The 21,180-nt window shown below is 43.5% G+C and overlaps 1 protein-coding gene across 1 annotated transcript in view; it reads right to left on the reverse strand.

The window, feature by feature from the left end:
• Nucleotides 1-494: 494 nt before the first annotated feature.
• Nucleotides 495-21,180, reverse strand: part of LOC126272551 (zwei Ig domain protein zig-8-like) — a 196,108-nt gene continuing 175,422 nt past the window's right edge. The window contains exon 5 of the mRNA XM_049975471.1: nt 495-1,597. Coding sequence (XP_049831428.1) covers nt 1,461-1,597 — 137 coding nt within the window. The 3' untranslated portion in view covers nt 495-1,460. The remainder of the gene's footprint in view (nt 1,598-21,180) is intronic.

Genomic DNA, 21,180 nt, shown 5'->3' on the forward strand with positions numbered 1-21,180 from the left:
TGTAGGAAGATGAAATTTTAAAGATAAACTCTTTCCCAGTCCTGTTACTATAACAGAACGAAACTTATAGCTAAGTCCCTTCCAAATATTAGTTAACACAGCTTGCAGCTCAGAGAGGAATCACATGAATCATAATGCTTATATGATGATGAAGTTTTAGAAATTTATGTAAACGAGATTGTATAAAATTTTCTTGGTTTGCCGGCATGTAAGTTTTTCACATCAGTCGTCTCATTAAAGACAGCGGCTGTTTCTCCTCTTTCGTAGTAATAGTAAGAGAATTATAGTTTTTTGGTAGTTCAGTAGCAAGGAGGTTCTAAATCATATGGTTTACGAGCTTTGAAGTGCTGTACTTTCTTTTTCTTTTGCTGCATGAATTCATACATTTCTTTGTTTGCTTGTAAAATCTTTAGAATTTTCGACACGAGAATATCTGTCTACTTAGAGTGAATAGTATTTATGTCCATTAAATGAATTTCTTTAAGGAAAACCTCTACACGATGGAACGGAATTGTAATACACACGACACTTACAAACATCTGTTAAAAACTATCAATTCTTCAACAACAATTTCGTAACAACTCTTATACTGGGCATACAAGTAATTCACAACAAATTTTTACAGGTACAATACCATGCTAAGAAAAGAAGTAATGACACAGAAAACACAAGTAGAACGTAGTAAGTATCAGATACTGAGCATACAATATGTAAAACACTACTCTTTGAAATTAGGAGATAAAAATAATGATTTTTCATTTTTATTTGCGATCTGTTTAATATTTATAGAAAATAGTGTGTCATGATTCAGTTCGCACAAGTCCAGATTCCGTCTCTGTCCCATAATTTTAATATTAAAATAATTTACGTATATTTCCTGACGAGCCACTTCCAGGTTAAGGGCGGATAAGAAAAAAAGGAATGAATAGGTATTATGGATTTACGGAATACAGTTTCATGTTCATTCACTGGACATAAGCGTTCGCACTCGGTGGAATCAATAGTATACGTTGGCCGTTAGCACACTCATTTTTGACGTAAGAAGTCTTTTGAGGTTAGTGCCGACGTCCTTAACCGCAAAGCACCACTTAATGTTCTTGTGATGTTCCACAAATTAAGAACCATCATAGTAGTATAAGGATGAGATTCCATCGGTTTAGCCCACCTTAAACGTCGTGTTAACAATTCAGAGACACAGTTATTGATATGAATAGGCAAATAACTACAACATGTTCGTAGCATTAGCTGAAGATGTCTGAACGCCCCACTAAACCACCTCCCACCTGGCCACCATCCATTTTCCATACAAAACGCTTAGTCTCCAGCAGTCGTAGGGAAAGTTCCCCTGAAATCGTTCACACGTAGGTCGCACACCCGAGTGACAGTCTGCCGCCAGACACTCGTCATCCTCCGCTGGGTGATCTCAGACCATGCAGACATGTTCAGACGGCAGTGGCCCGCTATGGATCGGCCCCTAGGACGGCGGCAGGCCCGGCGCACAGAGAGGCCGCTATACTGGCCAGCAACAGCCACGCCGAGGGACATCGCAGCCAAGACAGCGCCCGCCCGCCGTGCTGCATCGCCGCGGGGTTCTCTCCTGAAACAGTGAGATTAAACACATTTCCTTAGATTACCTTTTGTCTTTGAGGAGTACAAGACATTTTTAGAGGATGTCAAAGCCTCTTTGACTGTAAAATTACTTATTCATCAACTTAAATATTGCAGCTATTTGGCCGTTATCAAGTGCAGTACTGCGAGATTTTGTACTTCAGCACACATCCAACATCTAAAACATCTGACGACTGTCATATCACCATTACATGATTCACGTAATTAACTTAACCCTTTCATGGTTAACACTTATTTTGCATATATTTATTTTACATGTATTTGAACATAATAGGTCAGACACTGATAATATACTTCCACTACCAAGATTATTTTAAGCTGACGGATTTTAGAAATCGGTGGAGTGAGAGACATCTGCCCCACGAATCTAATTAGATTCACATTTCCATGAGAACCACGGATTTCGTGAGTTATATTTTAATTTTAGAATGATTTTACCGGGATGGAAATTGTAGAAAGAGGTATAACAAATCAGTACCTAAAGCACATTTACTTTCCTGACAATGAGAAATAGGAAATACCGCACAAAGGTTTTCAACATAACGTTCGAATACGGCTTTGGGATACCACACTCCAATGTCTTCTCAATCTATGAAGATTTCTAAGGCACGTGAGTCCCACTTAATACAAATTATATACAAATCAGCTGAGTCACTGTAGTGCGTAGTAATGTTTAAAAACAGACGCACCAATGGTGTAGTCACGCAGGTTTTGGATGTCCCTCCAAGTGTATTCCGTTTACATATTTCATTTTTGTAAATGGTTCAGAAACGTTGTCTTATAAAGTGGTTTCACTAACAGAAACAACTAAATTAACCGAAGATATCGAGATGAGAAGCGTGAAAGTAACAACTTCCCGGTAACGACGATGTAAAGAGATTAATACTCAGATCGATTCAGCTGTACCTGCGATGTTGTTTTAGGCAATTAGACCTATTCACAGATTTTTTCATGGAGCTACTTGAGCACATTAACAAGGCGAAACATTTTTCAATCATTTCATTGCTTTATACTCCCGAAATATGATACTTCCATGCATGCCATTTTGATATCTCCTGCTACTAACGTTGTTTCCAATGGTGAACCACTCATTATTAGGCAACGTTTCTGAACCATTTACTTACCATTAAGTACTATACGTGGCATAATCTTAGAGGGACGTTCATAACCAGTATGACTGCACTGTTAATTACACAAAGAAAGATTGGAGGCACTTGGATAAGCTTGGAAGGGGGAGGGCACATTTTGATCCAGACAAACGATGTAGCTACCATTTTCTTACGCTTGTGCCCCGCAGTCTCAATAAATTTGTGGAATGACATTTTTGCTTCGGAATGTATAAAATGTTTTGTCATGCACACTATCGGTTTTGACCGTTGCTACAAGAGACACATTTAAGAATTGGCAACGCCCAAAACACGCAGCGTCAAAAAATTATATATATATATATATATATATATATATATATATATATATATATATATATATATATATATAATCTGGTGGGTAAATGTTGTCCTTCAAATACCATGTAACCGATGGCACGTCCTCACTTCTATGTTTTACAGTATGATTCCAACTGCTAACAGGCACGCAAAGCTCTGAGAGGGAACATATCTATTACGTGTCTGTCGCTTGTCTGGATATTGTTCCTGATACGATGTAGTGCGGGATGCATAAAACAGATCGGTAGGAGTTATCTGAATCACCCTGTATATATATATATATATATATATATATATATATATATACAGATTAATGAAGTAATTTTCCTGAATGAATCAGCATTAATTGTTGATTTTTGTGAACCAAGTGTAATAAATTCCCTTTGTTAAAGTCAGAAATTCTTAGAGCAGATTAGTGCTCCTTGAGCTTATCAACATGGAACTTTCAACGATGCTATACCCGCACCCTCCCTGCACTGGATATTCAATTTCTGATTCTTGACATTGCCTGGTTGCGGTCAGAGACAATATTGGAGCACCTATGTCTTTCAAGATCCATTAAATTGCGTAGATGTCCTGAATCTATTAGTACATGGTAAATTTGCTTAGGTTTTACCATCTGGAGATCTGCATGTCATTTTACACACACCTGTTTAGTTAAGTAATGTACTGCATACAAATTTCCAGGAAGCAAATTGTACAATAACTGATTCCATTTTCATTTGAGTTATTATCTAGAAAAAAATGGTTCATATGGCTCTGAGCACTATGGGGGTTAACTTCTAAGGTCATCTGTCCTCTAGAACTTAGAACTACTTAAACCTAACTAACCTAAGGACATCACACACATCTATGCCCAAGGCAGGGTTCGAACGTGCGACCATAGCGGTCTCGCGGTTCCAGACTATAGCGCCTAGAACCGCTCGGCCACTCCTATAATGTAGATTGTATTTGCCAAAACAATAAGCATAGTAATCTTTTCCCTTTTTAGCGTTCATATCTTGACAAATTACCTGACAGTCACCTCTCAGACAATCATTGTATTTTTCATCTATTACACTATAAAAAGCTTCCTTCTCTAAAGATATCTTCTCTTCAGGTGGGGCATGAACACATATGAGCCAACAGTGGAGTATTGTCCTCGGATTCTGGGTATGTGCAATCAGAGTGATGTCGTTCCGAAATCCGAAATAATTGCGGTTTGCTTATTTACAGGAATAGTTGTGCGTAACGTATGATCTTTTCCGTCAGCTGTAAGGTATCACACATTCCTTTTCTATCACTTCTTCTCGTAATGATCTTACCTCTTGAATATCTGTAATAACCAGTCGGAACTCATTCAGTTGATCAAGTAATTTTCTTAGAGTTGCTGCCTGGTAGGGAGAGCGTTCCATGATCGAAACCGTTAGCCCTTTAGACGTCTGTCAGCTTGTCGTCGAAAAGTCTGGCCGGCTATTTATTCAGTAGTTCTTGTACCACTTGATTTTTGCATATTGTGTCTCATTTATGTTCCCGTTTTTTTCTCAAGATGAATACTGTGGGCTGTTTCATACTCCATTCTTGCCAATTCTGAACTGGTGCTAAATGCTAACGACAGTGATACTTGTTGTTCATTAAAAGCACTAATCGTTTTTCGTTTCATTTTAATTTCCAGAGAAATTTTCATTACATTTTTACTACACTAGCATTTGGAGGAAACTAAAATATGTTGTTGTTGATGTGGTCTTCACTATTCAGACCGGTTTGATGCAACTCTCCATGCTACTCTATCCTGTGCAAGTTTCTTCACCTGCCAGTACCTACTGCAACCTACAACCTTCTGAATCTGATTAGTGTATTCATCTCTTGGTCTCCCTCTACGATTTTTACCCTGCACGCTGCCCTCCAATACTAAATTGGTGATCACTTGATCCTTCAGAATATGCCCCACCAACCGATCCCTTCTCCTAGTCAAGTTGTGCCACAAATTTCTCTTCTCTCCAATTCTGTTCAGTGCCTCCTCATTAGTTATGTGATATACCCATCTAATCTTCAGCAGTCTTCTGTAGCACCATATTCCGAAAGCTTCTATTTTCTTGTTGTCTAAACTATTTATCGTCCACATTTCACTTCCATACATGGCTACACTCCATACAAATACTTCCAGAAACGACTTCCTGACACTTAAATCTATACTCGATGTTAACAAATTTCTCTTCTTCAGATACGCTTTCCTTGCCATTGCCGGTCTACATTTTATATCATCTCTACTTCGAACATCATCAGTTATTTTGCTCCCCAAATAGCAAAACTCATTTACTACTTTAAGCCTCTCTTTTCCTAATCTAATTCCCTGTGGCGGTACGTCACATAAATATTGACATTTTTATCGGTTGTAAACCTTTGTTTAGTATTTTATGAATATAATTAGTACTAAAGATACAGTTAATGTTCTTGAAACAACTGGTATGCAGCGATAATTTAAGAGTAACATCTTTATTCAATCTCTATGAAAATGAAAAAGGATCGAAAGAGAGGCGATTGTACAGCAGAGGAGGAAGGACGTATTTTATGAGACACACACTCTTTGGTTTCGTGAGACGGAAGGCAGCCATTGAGCGGCTACACATATTTTATGTAAGTTATTCTTATTTATTGCTAAAATTTACTTGTTATTATTATTATAAAATGAATTTATTTGCAATAGTTGTCACCTCAAATGCTCGCAGTAGCTAGTTATTTTCAATAAGGATTTTTTCAGTAAATTGCGCTGCGAGAAGCTCATTTTCCGACGCAGCCTATGGTCGGCCATTATGCTCCTCAGTATTAATTTATTTTTCAGTTTTAACAGTAACTGTAAATGCGAGAGACTTCGTTACAAGAACCTTTTTAAATTGCAGCAGGTAATTAATTTACGTTGATGTTCATGTTTTTAAGCTATACAGATTCCATGAGTTCGGTAAGTTTTATCTTGGCCGCTCCACGGTAACAATCGAAATTCTCTCTAATCTTGCTTTGCAATCAGTAACTAGAAATTAACAAAATTACATTCAGTTCAGTTAATGGCAACTATATTTTAGTCGCCACGTTCAAAATCTAAAGTTGGTACATGCATAACTAAGGCCCTTCACGAACCGGTTTCGTATATGCTTATTCACGTAAGTAAAATTGATAAGAAAAGACAATATCCCTGAGAGAAAGAAACATGCTGATTAACTAAAAATAAAAATATATAAAATATATATATAATAACATTTTGTGTACGACGTCACGAATGCCAACAAAGACGTCACATCCGGCAGCATCACCCGATTTAATTCGACTACATTACAATATCATCGTTTTGCTTCTGTCACGCAAGCTAGCCAGTGTTGGAATTCATCTTTTGAGAACAATGGCTGGACCAGCTTTATTTTAAAGTGGTAATAGATTTGACCTTAACTCTGAACGCAAGCTTTCGGGATTGAAAAAAAAAATTTAGTTTACTGGTGGTAACTGGTAGTCGATAATGTCGTCCGCTGCTCTGAACATTAAATTTACAAAGCGATAAGATCTGTCGTTGGGTTCGTTCAACAACAAAACAAATTAATAAATTTTAATATCATTCAAAGTACATGTTGGTTTATAATGTTAACTCATACTATCACCATTTATCAGTCGTTGCAAGAAACTGAAACACCTACAGCCATCCTTATGTTGCCATTTATCGTACGGCTGTCAGTTTCAATGCACTTCAGTGCACGAATTTCCGGACTTAGCTGATACTGAACGGGTTAACACCAACCGTATAGACGATGCATCGGTGACGAACATCTGGTTTACGCAGACTATCTGTAACTCTGTTGATGTCTGTCCAACCATCAGCTGTCAGCTCGGTTGATGGTTATAGAGACAAATCGCAATTACAGGTAGTTATTTGTCTAGTACTTACGTCTTTCCCAGGTAAATGGGCATTTTTAGTTTGCTCTAATGCAAGCCACATGTCTTCACGTGTTCCTTGCAGCACTCATAATAATTTTTCCTGGTTATAGACTGCTCTTCACATTTCTGTCCACACGCTAATACTCGTTTTCTTCATCTTTCTTCTTCGAACTGAAGCTGCGCTTCTTACATTTCGCGGAGTAGCCCCGCAGTTAGAGGCACCATGTCATGGATTGCGCTACCCCTCCCGCCAGCGGTTCGAGTCCTTCCTCGGGCATTTGTGTGTGTGTGGTGTTGCTAGCATAAGTTAGATTGAGTAATGTGTAAGTCTAGGAACCGATGACCTCAACAGCTCTTACCATTAGGAATTCACACACACTTTAACATTTTCGTATAGTTATGACGAAGAGACAGACATCTTCTTTCGGAATATGATTTTTCATAGATAAAACGTTGTTCCGTAACTTAAAAAAGAAACGAGTTTATCTGCTATTGATCATCCAGATTATCAGAGAACTTAAACATTATTTCGCCAGGACACTATTGCACAGTTAAAACTTAAGAAAAAGCAAAGCGTTGTTATTTTCCCGCATACCTGACAAATGTTCCACAGCTTTGCCTATCTGCTGATTTAGAACAGTATGGTGTCTGTTGTTCGCTTATCCACAGAAAAAAACATCCAGCTTCGTATGAAAATAAACACGAGGTGAGCTAACTCGTGCTACTGCGGCAGGAGAAGTGAGCCTGTAGGTGACTGCATGAGTGCGGAGCGTGTGTTAGCGTTCAGAACAGGGCGCGGTCACTTGTTTAATTAACTCATTTAACCACAAGTCCAGCAGTAAGCGCAACTCTCACGTATGCTGTGTCTCATCTTTCCTCTCTCTGCCGTCTCTCACTTCTCTCTCTCTCTCTCTCTCTCTCTCTCTCTCTCTCTCTCTCCCTCCCTCCCTCCCTCTCTTGACATCTCTGTATGTATTCTTCTTCCTCTTTCCCTCTCTCTTTTCTTTCTCGATGTCCTCCCTCACCTTCGCCTATGCGCGAATTGTTTATCCTTCCAACGTAGTCGCTGCTGCTTTCACTTACTTCCACTCTCTCCTCCCATCGCCAGACCGTTTCTCGGTGGTATACTCACACGCACACAGCGGGTACGACGGCATACACCGCCCGCAGGCTCGCTTAATTAGAAGGCCACACCGGGCAGACTGCCTTTGGCCGGCGATGCCCGCACAGCAGGCAGCTGGAGAAGCCCCACTCCGGTCTATTTGCAACGCCGGGTCGACGCCTCGCTTAATGAGAGACTGCCAGCAGTTGATCAGCATTCCATCGGTGCCGCCTCTTCGACGTCTCTTACAGACGCAGCGCGGAGCTCTGTAATTACGGGGAGGCCGGAGTGGTGGACAGGGCCGAGTGCTGGCTCGCAGCGGAGGCGGTCTCATTTAGAGAGGGCTGCTGCTCACTTGCACGGCTAATGGTCTTCTCGGGTCTCTACTGCTAATCAACGATTAGCAGTAGAGACCAGCGATTTTATTTAAATTTTCACGTCGATATATTGTGAACAGATTCCAGAATACTACAACACGTAACATCTGAGTTTCTCACAGCGTAGCTACAGATATTCTTCATATTGTAGTACTCGTATTAACAACAGTCAATGATTGCAAAATTATTTTAAATATTTTAGTTCATCAATACACCTAAATGACAACAATAACGTTCCAGTATTTACAAGTGAAGACATTGCAACATTATTATGTGTTATTTCCAAAAATGTCTTCTTAAAACACTTCGGCATCATTAACAGATGTAAGTAAGCTGTTTAGGATTTTATGTAGGGCTCTATATGAAAATCACTGACTGTGCTGTGTGAAGGCTGTGGTTGGTTTGCATTGTTGGAGTAATATTCGCCATTGTAGTGTTCGGCAGTTGGCTGTTAACAGCGCGTAGCGTTGCGCAGTTGGAGGTGAGCCGGCAGCAGTGGTGGATGTGGGGAGAGATATGGCGGAGTTTCCAGAGTGGATGATCTGGACGTGTGTCCATAAGAGACAGCAAATTTGTAAGACTGGATGTCATGAACAGTTATATATATAATGACTTTTGAACACTATTAAGCTGGCAGTAAAGGCGCTCGCTGTATTGCAGTAATTCGAGTAACGAAGATTTTTGTGAGGTAAGTGATTTGTGAAACGTATAGGTTAATGTTAGTCAGGACCATTCTTTTGTAGGGATTATTGAGTCAGATTGCGTCGCGCTAAAAATATTGTGTGTCAGTTTAGTGTTGATCAGAATAGGTAAAGAGCGAAATGTCTGAGTACATTCAGTTCTGCTCAGCTGTTTGAAAATTAAATAGCGTAAGAGTTTTATCATCTCAGTAATACATTAAGTTTTCTATGGGGACGTTTCACAGAATCACATCGTCGTGGGGCATCACATCCATCCACATTCCGAGAAGTTGTCTTCGGTCTAATGTTCTGACTTTAGTAGCACGAGTAATCCTGAACAACTAGTCATGGAAGCTTAAAATAACTGCCTGTACATCTGAAAACCAATGTACAAAGCAACGTGCCTGGTACACTCGTTTTAATAAGAAATTGTATATAAACGCAACACTGATTCGACAGTATGTGCTCGTAACACCAATGGAAACTAATTCAGAAGCATTGGTCGGCCGTTTGTGAAAGGAGAAAGAGACAGTTGAATTCACGTGGTCCTCATTAGAGTCCCAAGACGAAAAAGATAAGCAAAAGCATTTGGAAATATTGTTTCTGCTTCAATTTCCCTGGAAAATATTATATACACAGGGAGCTTTTATTGCTGTAGTTATGTTATCCATACCAGCTACTAAAACGCACAATCACTTTTTCCAGCTAACGCAGTTTTACTCGCTGTTACGCACGACAAGTACTCTGCAGACAAAAGCTCTTGAATGACACTCTCGGTTGGTCATGATTACAAATATGGTAAACGGAAAGCTGTTAATTAGGAACTATTTCAGTCACATTTTTCAGCTGAGTAGAACTCTAATACACCTGCCTTTTCTATTACAAATAGTCTTAAAGTCCCAAGCTCTGCAATGATGATGACACATAAATTATTATTAAACACCCTAAGTTGATAACTCTCTCTGACAATTATTAAACACCATAAGTTGATGACTCTCTGTGACCACACATTCTCTTAAATACAGAACATTAAAATCTTGATCTTCAATATTGAAAAATTCAGCAGTAGCCACTAGTTCTAATTTACTACTTACATCGCAAATAAACGTGAACAGGAATTTTGCTAGGTGATGAAATGCAGAAGAACTTGATGCAAAGTTCAGAAGCAATCGAGAACAATAGATAGTTAGTTTGTAAGCCAGTATCTATATTTTAAGAAGAGCCAGCAGTTACAACTCACAGCTATACTCGAAAGCTGATAAAGAGCAGTCATACATTAAATGTATGTGCTATAGAACAATGACACATATTTAGAACGAACATCACTTCTAATTCGTACTGCAGTGTATAATAATATTGACGTCAAGCATTGGAAATTAGCGACAATGAGAATATCGTTAATTGCATTATATTATATTCTTAGAAAAATTAATAAAACACGTATATAAGTTTCACCATTGAGGAGCAATACTTCTTGAATTGCTGATTTTCTGTTATGTTCGATACAGTCTACATTAAAATATTTCATAATCACGGTATCACTTAATTCTTCGTTTCTTCATCTTCAGTATCATTTTTCAATGGAAAGAGATGATACTGCCTGAGTTTTCCACCGTTAATGTTGCATGATATTAAGAGAAGACACCTCCATCGTCAGACATGCATATTATTCATCATTTTGACGATAACACCAGCTTCAAAAAAGTGATACATAGAAAACCAGGTAGGGCACTGGAGATTCGGATTATAATAATATAAAATAATAATACTTGTACATTAGTCATTCGTTTCAACAGTGACATTCTGTTTAGGTAAATAACAGCAGATAACTACATATTGGAAAATTTGTAAGTGTAAGCGTTATTTATAGTTTATAGTTACAAAGTGGCGTCAGGTACAGTCTGTAGATAGTGTTGTAAAGAGGATAAGACGTATCTACAGGGAGGAAATCCAGAATAAAGTAATGGTTTACTACTGGTGATTTTATAATACAGTTTAGCGGATTCAAAAATAGCCAATGTAAGTCTATGCCCGTACAAAGATGATTACTCATATCGCTAAAGAATGAAGATACCTGTTTACAATAGCTGATTTGCCAGGGGCCGTTCAAAAATCACAAAAATTTATAATTACAACGAAAATCAAACGACTGCGCAACAAATTCATCAAGATACTAACATGACGGTTAACATATCTCTCTATGCCACTCTTCTCTTTGAGAATAGTAACCGTTTTGAGACACCAGTTGATGTTCCGTTTTCGCAGGTGTCTGGCTCATAAATCTAAAGAACTGCAAGGAAGTCCTAAGCGCAACCGTTTTTCTCCTACAACAGAATGTCTTTCATTCGGTGAGTGCCATCTCCAACGTTAAAGTGTCCCTCGCGACGCACGAACCGGTAATCTCAAAAGACGTCACAGGTAAGTAAAACCGTGCCATTTGTCAACCCGTGCCCTCTGAGTGGCCTCTCATGTATAATCTGAGCAGAAAAGTCTATCTCTCACGGTTGACAGATCCGGATTAAAAATGAAATGGAGCTGGGGTCGGGATGGTACGATGATGGGGTGGAGGGGGGAGTGAGGAGGGCATGACGTTGGAAAGGCGAGAAAGAGAACTGGAGAACAAATTTAGTCCCGCCACTGCTTGAGGAAGCGGTACCACACCGTCGCCTGTCTGCCCATCTCTAAAAGGATGAAACTTTGCTGAGAGGAATTCAGAGCGCTTCGGTAGCTCTCGGGTCTTCTGGGAAACAAAGGTGATTCACAAAATGCTGCTCGAAGGCAATGGGCGGAAACTTGGTGCAACGTTAGACGCCTGGCATCCGTCAAGCTCGCTTCAGATCAAGAGATGGATGGCAGAGGCAGTTCTGCTCTCATCCACGCTGGCGCCATCGAAGCTGTTTCGATTTTACGTCATTGACTTGCTACGGGTTATCCATCGTTCTTCGTGAGGCTTTTCCAATTCTCTAAGCTACTACACTCTGTGACTCTTCATATTCGCTCTTAATACATTTCCAATAGTTCTCCTTCAGTTTCCACTCAAGCCCTGCACACTTTGTTGGGAAAAACTTTATTCTGTTTCATTTCTATGTTATATCTTAACTGTGCGGCAAGTCTCAGCAAATAGTGATCACCTTTAGCACCTAAACCCACATTTTTTGTTAATGATGATCTGTTTCGACCTGACTCGCATTTTATCTTCCCATCTAAATGTGGAAAGGACAATTGAAGTATGAGAATAATAAATAACGTAAATATAACACTGTAAATACTACAAAAAGAGTTAAAATAAAAACTATGTAAAAGTACACAGCATGCAATGAGGAAGGGTACATTGTCATCACGTGACTTGTGCTAAAATCGGTGACCAGTACACAGTACAGTGTATAGAAAAATCTTCTATCATAAAACGTTATTAAAATTAATAACACTTTAATCTAATACATTTTAGAAGATAAAAATGTTACAAGATAAAAGTATAGAAATGTTTGAAATAACCTCACATGGCATGTTTTCTAGTGCGTTATAATAAGGGATAACATCCGGATTTCTAAATCCATTATCGAGAGTGTTGTGAGAAAAAATCGTTTCCATTAAGAAATTGGCAGACCCTTTCTTTTTTAGTATAAATTTCCAGCTCTTGAGATGGATCAAAATGGTGCCTCCTGTTAGGCTTGCGCAATATTTCCACGCACCCTTGCATACCCGTGGTTGAATGCTGATACATGTGTACTACGTGCAGTTTTCATTTTGTATGAGAATGTTCATTGGAGCGTTCGAACCATCTCATGGGTATAATTTTTGGCCGTGATCACACATTACCTTAGAAACAAAGAAAAGTACTCCCTGTGAGATGTAAGGACGAATCGATTGTCCAGAAAGATTTGCAATCCAAATAAACAACTTTAAAAATCGAAATTAGAATTATACACTCCATGAAATGGAAAAAAGAACACATTAACACCGGTGTGTCAGACCCACCATACTTGCTCCGGCCACTGCGAGAGGGCTGTACAAGCAATGATCACACGCACGGCAAAAGCGGACACACCAGGAACCGCGGTGTTGGCCGTCGAATGGCGCTAGCTGCGCAGCATTTGTGCACCGCCGCTGTCAGTGTCAGCCAGTTAGCCGTGGCATACGGAGCTCCATCGCAGTCTTTAACACTGGTAGCATGCCGCGACAGCGTGGACGTTAACCATATGTGCAGTTGACGGACTTTGAGCAAGGGCGTATAGTGGGCATGCGGGAGGCCGGGTGGACGTACAGCCGAATTGCTCAACACGTGGGGCATGAGGTCTCCACAGTACATCGATGTTGTCGCCAGTGGTCGGCGGTAGGTGCCCGTGCCCGTCGACCTGGGACCGGACCGCAGCGATGCACGAATGCACGCCAAGACCGTAGGATCCTACGCAGTGCCGTAGGGGACCGCACCGCCACTTCCCAGCAAATTAGGGACACTGTTGCTCCTGGGGTATCGGCGAGGACCATTCGCAACCGTCTCCATGAAGCTGGGCTACGGTCCCGCACACCGATAGGCCATCTTCCGCTCACGCCCCAACATCGTGCAGCCCGCCTCCAGTGGTGTCACGACAGGCGTGAATGAATGGACGAATGGAGACGTGTCGTCTTCAGCGATGAGAGTCGCTTCTGCCTTGGTGCCAATGATGGCCGTATGCGTGTTTGGTGCCGTGCAGGTGAGCGCCACAGTCAGGACTGCATAAGACCGAGGCACACAGAGCCAACACCCGGCATCATGGTGTGGGGAGCGATCTCCTACACTGGCCGTACACCTCTGGTGATCGTCGAGGGGACATTAAATAGTGCACGGTGCATCCAAACCGTCATCGAACCCATCGTTCTACCATTCCTAGACCGGCAAGGGAACTTGCTGTTCCAACAGGACAATGCACGTCCGCATGTATCCCGTGCCACCCAACGTGCTCTAGAAGGTGTAAGTCAACTACCCTGGCCAGCAAGATCTCCGGATCCGTCCCCCATTGAGCATGTTTGGGACTGGATGAAGCGTCGTCTCACGCGGTCTGCACGTCCAGCACGAACGCTGGTCCAACTGAGGCGCCAGGTGGAAATGGCATGGCAAGCCGTTCCACAGGACTACATCCAGCATCTCTATGATCGTCTGCATGGGAGAATAGCAGCCTGCATTGCTGCGAGAGGTGGATATGCACTGTACTAGTGCCGACATTGTGCATGCTCTGTTGCCTGTGTCTATGTGCCTGTGGTTCTGTCAGTGTGATCATGTGATGTATCTGACCCCAGGAATGTGTCAATAAAGTTTCCCCTTCCTGGGACAATGAATTCACGGTGTTCTTATTTAAATTTCCAGTAGTGCATATTGGTACCTTCAGCTGCTGACGGGCGTTGATATATATTTACGGCGACAGGTAAAAATGTGTGTCCCGATCTGAACTCGAACCCGGTACCTCCTCCATACATGGCAGATGTTCTATCGAACTGAACCACCGACGGCACAGAGGATAGTGCGACTGCTGGGACTATGTCGCGCACACCTCAGGCGAGACCCAGGTTCTCACCTTATATGTCCACACACTACATTCGCAGTGTCCCTACCCAACACACCCATTACTCGTGGAAGACATTGTTACCAAGTCTCGTAAGAGATCGGGTAATACGTGTGCATCTGCGCAGAAGACGAAGGTCATCGCCAGTATTGCCAGAACTATATACTTTTATAGATATGGTGTCTGTTCTTTCTGACATGTGGGAAAGAGCAGACACCATATCCATAAAAGTATATAATTCTGGAAATACCGGCCATGACCTTCCTTTTCTGTGTGGACGCACACATTTTACCCAAACTCTTACGGGACTTGGTAAGAATGTCATCCACTAGTAATGATTGTGTTGGGTAGGGACACTACGAATGTAGTGTGTGGACATATAAGGTGAGAATGTGGGCGTCGCGGGTGGCGTGCTGAAGATAGTCCGTGCATTCGCTCCAACCTCTGTGCCCTCGGTGGCTAAGTTGGATAGGGGGTGTGCCATGTAAGCAGGAGATCCAGGGTTCGAGTCCCGGTCGGGGCACACATTTTCACCTCTCCCCATTTGTATGTATCAACGGCCGTCAGCAGCTGAAGGTATTAACATAAAATTCTATTTTCGTTCTAAGACGGCTACAGGTCATCAATGGTATAATTTAAAAACCGGTTCATGTGGGGACCTTTCAGTTCGATCAGAAATTGCGCCATGTGTCACGTCAACATAATCACATATCTTCCTTAATTTAGTGTAACAACACAAGCCTGGGTAAATGTGCTAAATGCCAGGAAGTGCGCCTCTTGCAGGAGCACGCTGTACGCAGTGTTACACCACCGCGCTTAGCCCATCGGCACAGTGGCTGAGACAGCTAACGTTGACGTTGCACGGACGGGATATCCCACGGCACGAGAGACAGCTTTGACCGCACACGGCACCAGATGGTTGACGTGATTCTGCGCTATCAAAGCTCTTCAGTGGCGTTAGTCAGCTTCATTTGGCTCGAAAACCATACAGTTTGTTAAAAAAAAATGCATGTAAAATTCGTGCCTTACCTCCATTAAAACAATGATTTCCTTTTCTGTCCGTGCGTTGTCAGATTCTTTTGTCTCTGGTGTGCATAAATAACCACTTTAACATCCTTGAATGCATAGTAATACAGAAATGAAAGATACATGTCCTCTCAGGAAAGACATCACCTTATAAAAGGTCACCAAACCACACTCAGTCCCGATGGAGAGCGCACGTATACACTGTCTCAACTGTCGTCTACCTGAATGCTTTACAGAGAACCGCGACTACACCTAAGAGACGACGTGGTGCCACACCTATGTGTAGCGTTGTCGTTGGGCCTACAATTGTTGATATCCCTGTCTCTGTTGCCGAATAAAGGTAAGCCACAACAATGGTCACTGTGCTGAAAGTAAAAGGTGCTCCAGACGTCAGCCTACTGTTGGTGTGTATTATCGATCTGCAAACCAGCCCGTTTACTGACCTAAAGTCCATACTGTGGCTACACAATTCGGCACGACTGAGAGAATAATATGTCTGTTCTCTCAGGCGCCAGTCGCATGGGGCCATTGATACACAGGATGGTATTAAGTATGGGACTCCTGAGCTAAAAAAAAAATTTTTTTTCATCAGTCAACTGACAGGTTTGATGCGCTCCGCCACGAATTCCGATCATGTGCCAGCCTCTTCATCTCAGTGTAGCAATTGCAACCTACATCCTGAATTATTTCTCGAATGAATTCCTATCTCTGCCTTCCGCTAGATTATCTACTTTTTCCAGCGGAATCTATGACCATGGAAGTTCCACTTGTCTTAACACACGTCCTAACATACTGTCCGTTCATATTGTATCTGTGGTGTCACCGCCAGACACCACACTTGCTAGGTGGTAGCCATTAAATCGGCCGCGGTCCGGTAGTATACGACGGACCCGCGTGTCGCCACTATCAGTGATTGCAGACCGAGCGCCGCCACACGGCAGGTCTAGAGAGACTTCCTAGCACTCGCCCCAGTTGTACAACCGACTTTACATGCGATGGTTCACTGACAAAATACGCTCTCATTTGCCGAGACGATAGTTTTGCATAGCCTTCAGCTACGTCATTTGCTACGACCTAGCAAGGCGCCTTTATCAGTTACTATTGATATTGTTAACTACGTACCGTCAAAACCGACGTTCATCATTAATGGATTAAAGGTAAGTATTCCACCAGCTCCGTCCGATTTTCTAAATTCTAATTTCCTTGTCCCGTTCCAGACCTCACGCCAGCCTGTGTGAGCTAAATCGAGTGCTTTTCGGCTTCCTCTAGTAACAGGGTGTTGGCTCTCCTGCCAACGACAACAGTATGTGTTTTCCATATGTTCCTTTCTTCGCCGAGCCTGTGGAGGACCTCCTCATTTCTTTCCTTAAGGTTTCACCTAATTTTCAGAACCTTACTACGCACCATGTTTAAAACGCTTCGATTCTGTTATTTTCCGGTTTCTCCTCACTCCACGGTTTACTTGGAGAGGAGAGCTGAATTCAAGGTTCGGTGGTGAAAGTGGAAGCTGTCAGTAATTTAGATCACTTTAGAAGAAACAAAAGGCAGTTTCCGCCCAGTTAGATGTAGGCAGTGTAACCTGTTGACGAGAAGTCCTAGAAGTTGTAAGTGCACCCACGCATCAACAGTAACTTGCTTTACATGTGGGAGACCTGTAAATTACGCCAAGCCGTTCGTGGTAGGCACTCAGACGAAAAATTACGCTGAAGCGCCAAAGAAAGTATTATAGCCATCCGTATTCAAATGCTGAGATATGTGAACAGGCAGTATACTGTGCTGCACTCGGCAACGCCTATAGAAGACAACAAGTGTCTGGTGCAGTTGTTCGATGGGTTGCTGCTGCTACAATGGCAGGTTATCAGGATTTAAGTGAGTTTGAACGTGGTGTTCTAGCCTGCGCACGGGCAGTGGGACACAGCATCTCCGAGGTGCCGATGTGTGTCTGATCACCTGTTTCCATTAATGTCCATTGTGCATTCCCACTAACGTGGGCAATTCCAGCAGGACAAAGTGACACCCACACGTCCAGACTCGCTACAGAGGGCTCCAGGAACACTCTTCCGAGTTTACACGCTTCTGGTGGCCACCAAACGGCAGAGACATGTACATTATTGAGCATATCTGGGATGCCTTGCAATGCGCTGTTAAGAAGAGATCACCAACCCCTCGTACTTTTGCGGATTTAAGGACAACCATGGGGTCGGTTCTCTCCACTACTTCTTCAGACTTCAGTCGAGACCATGCCACATCGTGACGCGGCACTTCTGCGTGCTCCCCGGGGTCATACACGATGTGTGTACCAGCTTCTTGTCTCTTCGTTGTATAAACATAACATCTAGTAATATAACATGAAATACACTCCTCGAAATGGAAAAAAGAACACATTGACACCGGTGTGTTAGACCCACCGTACTTGCTCCGGACACTTCGAGAGAGCTGTACAAGCAATGATCACACGCACGGCAAAAGCGGACACACCAGGAACCGCGGTGTTGCCCGTTGAATGGCGCTAGCTGCGCAGCATTTGTGCACCGCCGCTGTCAGTGTCAGCCAGTTTGCCGTGGCATACGGAGCTCCATCGCAGTCTTTAACACTGGTAGCAATCCGCGACAGCGTGGAAGTTAACCGTATGTGCAGTTGACGGACTTTGAGCAAGGGCGTATAGTGGGCATGCGGGAGGCCGGGTGGACGTACAGCCGAATTGCTCAACACGTGGGGCATGAGGTCTCCACAGTACATCGATGTTGTCGCCAGTGGTCGGCGGTAGGTGCACGTGCCCGTCGACCTGTGACTGGACCGCAGCGACGCACGGACGCACGCCAAGACCGTAGGATCCTACGCAGTGCCGTAGGGGACCGCACCGCCACTTCCCAGCAAATTAGGGACACTGTTGCTCCTGGGGTATCGGCGAGGACCATTCGCAACCGTCTCCATGAAGCTGGGCTACGGTCCCGCACACCGTTAGGCCATCTTCCGCTCACGCCCCAACATCGTGCAGCCCGCCCCCATTGGTGTCGCGACAGGCGTGAATGGAGGGACGAATGGAGACGTGTCGTCTTCAGCGATGAGAGTCGCTTCTGCCTTGGTGCCAGAGATGGTCGTATGCATGTTTGGTGCCGTGCAGGTGAGCGCCACAATCAGGACTGCATACGACCGAGGCACACAGGGCCAACACCCGGCATCATGGTGTGGTGAGCGATCTCCTACACTGGCCGTACACCTCTGGTGATGGAGGGGACACTGAATAAGGCACGGTACATCCAAACCATCATCGAACTCATCGTTCTACCGTTCCTAGACCGGCAAGGGAACTTGCTGTTCCAACAGGACAATGCACGTCCGCATTTATCCCGTGCCACCCAACGTGTTCTAGAAAGTGTAAGTCGACTATCCTGGCCAGCAAGATCTCCGGATCTGTCCCCCATTGAGCATGTTTGGGACTGGATGAAGCGTCGTCTCACGCGGTCTGCACATCCGGCACGAACGCTGGTCCAACTGAGGCGCCAGGTGGAAATGGCATAGCAAGCCGTTCCACACGACTACATCCAGCATCTCTACGATCGTCTCCATGGGAGAATAGCAGCCTGCATTGCTGCGAAAGTTGGATATACACTGTACTAGTGCCGACATTGTGCATGCTCTGTTGCCTGTGTCTATGTGCCTGTGGTTCTGTCAGTGTGCTCATGTGATGTATCTGACCCCAGGAATGTGTCAATAAAGTTTCCCCTTCCTGGGACAATGAATTCACGGTGTTCTTATTTTAATTTCCAGGAGTGTATTACAGAGCTTATTTCTATTAATTTCATTCGTAACTCCCACAACCTTTAGGAAAACGCGGAATTAAAAAATAAGTACTAGGATGCGAAACTTCATCCGATCTATTTACGGTCGCGCATAGCCATACTCTGTCCAAGTATAGTATGCCGAAACTCGGCATATTTCGGCCTCATTGTCTATTATCTATTTTAGTAATAGCCGAAATGTTATTGACATTCAGATATACATCAATTCCTACCACGAACGATACACTTCCGCGAATCTCTGTTTTGGAGAAATTGGGACTCTGAGTATTTTTTTTTTTTTTTTTGTGATATGTTACAATACAGCATCACCGGTCTATTGCGGTCTAACTGTGTTTTTGAGGCAGTAAATTTATCCACAGGGCAGTGACTGCGTCTCGGCAATTCACTTTGGAGGTGTGGCGATGGGACTTGTAGTCCCATAACACCCTCTGACGGTGACAGTACTACATGAGTCAGGCAGAAAAATTTAGCCTAACGTGGGCAGGTATGATTGAAAAGTATTGGACCTAGAATGGGGCTAGTCCTGCCAAAGGATGCGTCCGTGGTGGGCGTGCCGGACCTATCGTTAGCCATGGTCGGAATCCGATTCCTGTAGGATGGTTAGGGGAACCGGATGTCGATGCCAGGGGCGTGGAAGTGTGGTCCCAACGTGGCGTAACCCATGGACAGTGTCCCGCAAGGCATCCACTTTCTCGTAGAGCCGCCGCGCGTTGTTGCGTATGGTCGTCTTTAGGGGGACGATATCCGCTTCCTCGTGGAGAGTGACAATTCTCGTGAGTGGCGGGGCGTGCAGGCTCCACCTGAGCACCTTTTTCTGCACGTGCTGCAATGTTCACATCCTCGTGACACTAATCGTGGCCCATGCAGCAGGTCCATACGTGAGGGCAGGCAGGATAACTGTTCGGTAAATGCGGAGGTTGGTATGCAGGTTAAGTTCCCTACTGCGAAAGAGCCGGTACAAAGCCCTGGTTAGCTTTTGCTCCTTGTTGGTGACATACTCCGCATGACAGTGGAAGAGCAACTTGTGGTCCATCTGGACCCCGAGATAGGTGGTTGTCGGGGACGAGGGCACCTGCACACCTGCAATCGAGATATTGCGTCGGAGGACTGGGCGCCGTTTCGTGTAGTAAGCTGCCGTACTTTTCGCGGCATTGAGAGCTATTTTGTTTGTCCGGCACCAGGTGATGGTGGCGTCCACCTGTCGCTGTAGGCGGGCGACGACAGCGTCAGTAATGCGGCCAGTGGTGTATAGTGCTGTGTCGTCAGCGTATTGTGCAAGGTGGCACTCGGGAATGACCGGCATATCATTGACATAGATATTAAAAGGATGGAAGATAGCACCGATCTTTGCGGAGTGCCTGCCGACACTTGGCGAGTGCCAGAACGCATTCCCCGTTGAGCCACTAGGAAAGTCTTACTACGGAGGAAGTCATCCACGATCTTGACATAAATATCCGGTATAGAGGTCTGTGTCAGCATCTTGTGTACGAGGTTGTCTTGTCAGATCTTGTCGTAGGCGTTTTGCAAGTCCAGGAAAACGGCAGCTGTCAACTTGGCAGTGTTGAAGCCTTTGCTGATGTGTTCAGTGATTCGTAAGACCTGAAGTTCAGCAGAGAGGTGCGAAGTGAATCCAAATTGTTCAGGACGGATCATCCCAGCTGCTGCTAGAGGTTGGAAA

The sequence above is a fragment of the Schistocerca gregaria genome, chromosome 5 (assembly GCF_023897955.1).
Source record: "Schistocerca gregaria isolate iqSchGreg1 chromosome 5, iqSchGreg1.2, whole genome shotgun sequence".
Classification (NCBI taxonomy): Eukaryota; Metazoa; Arthropoda; class Insecta; order Orthoptera; family Acrididae; genus Schistocerca; species Schistocerca gregaria.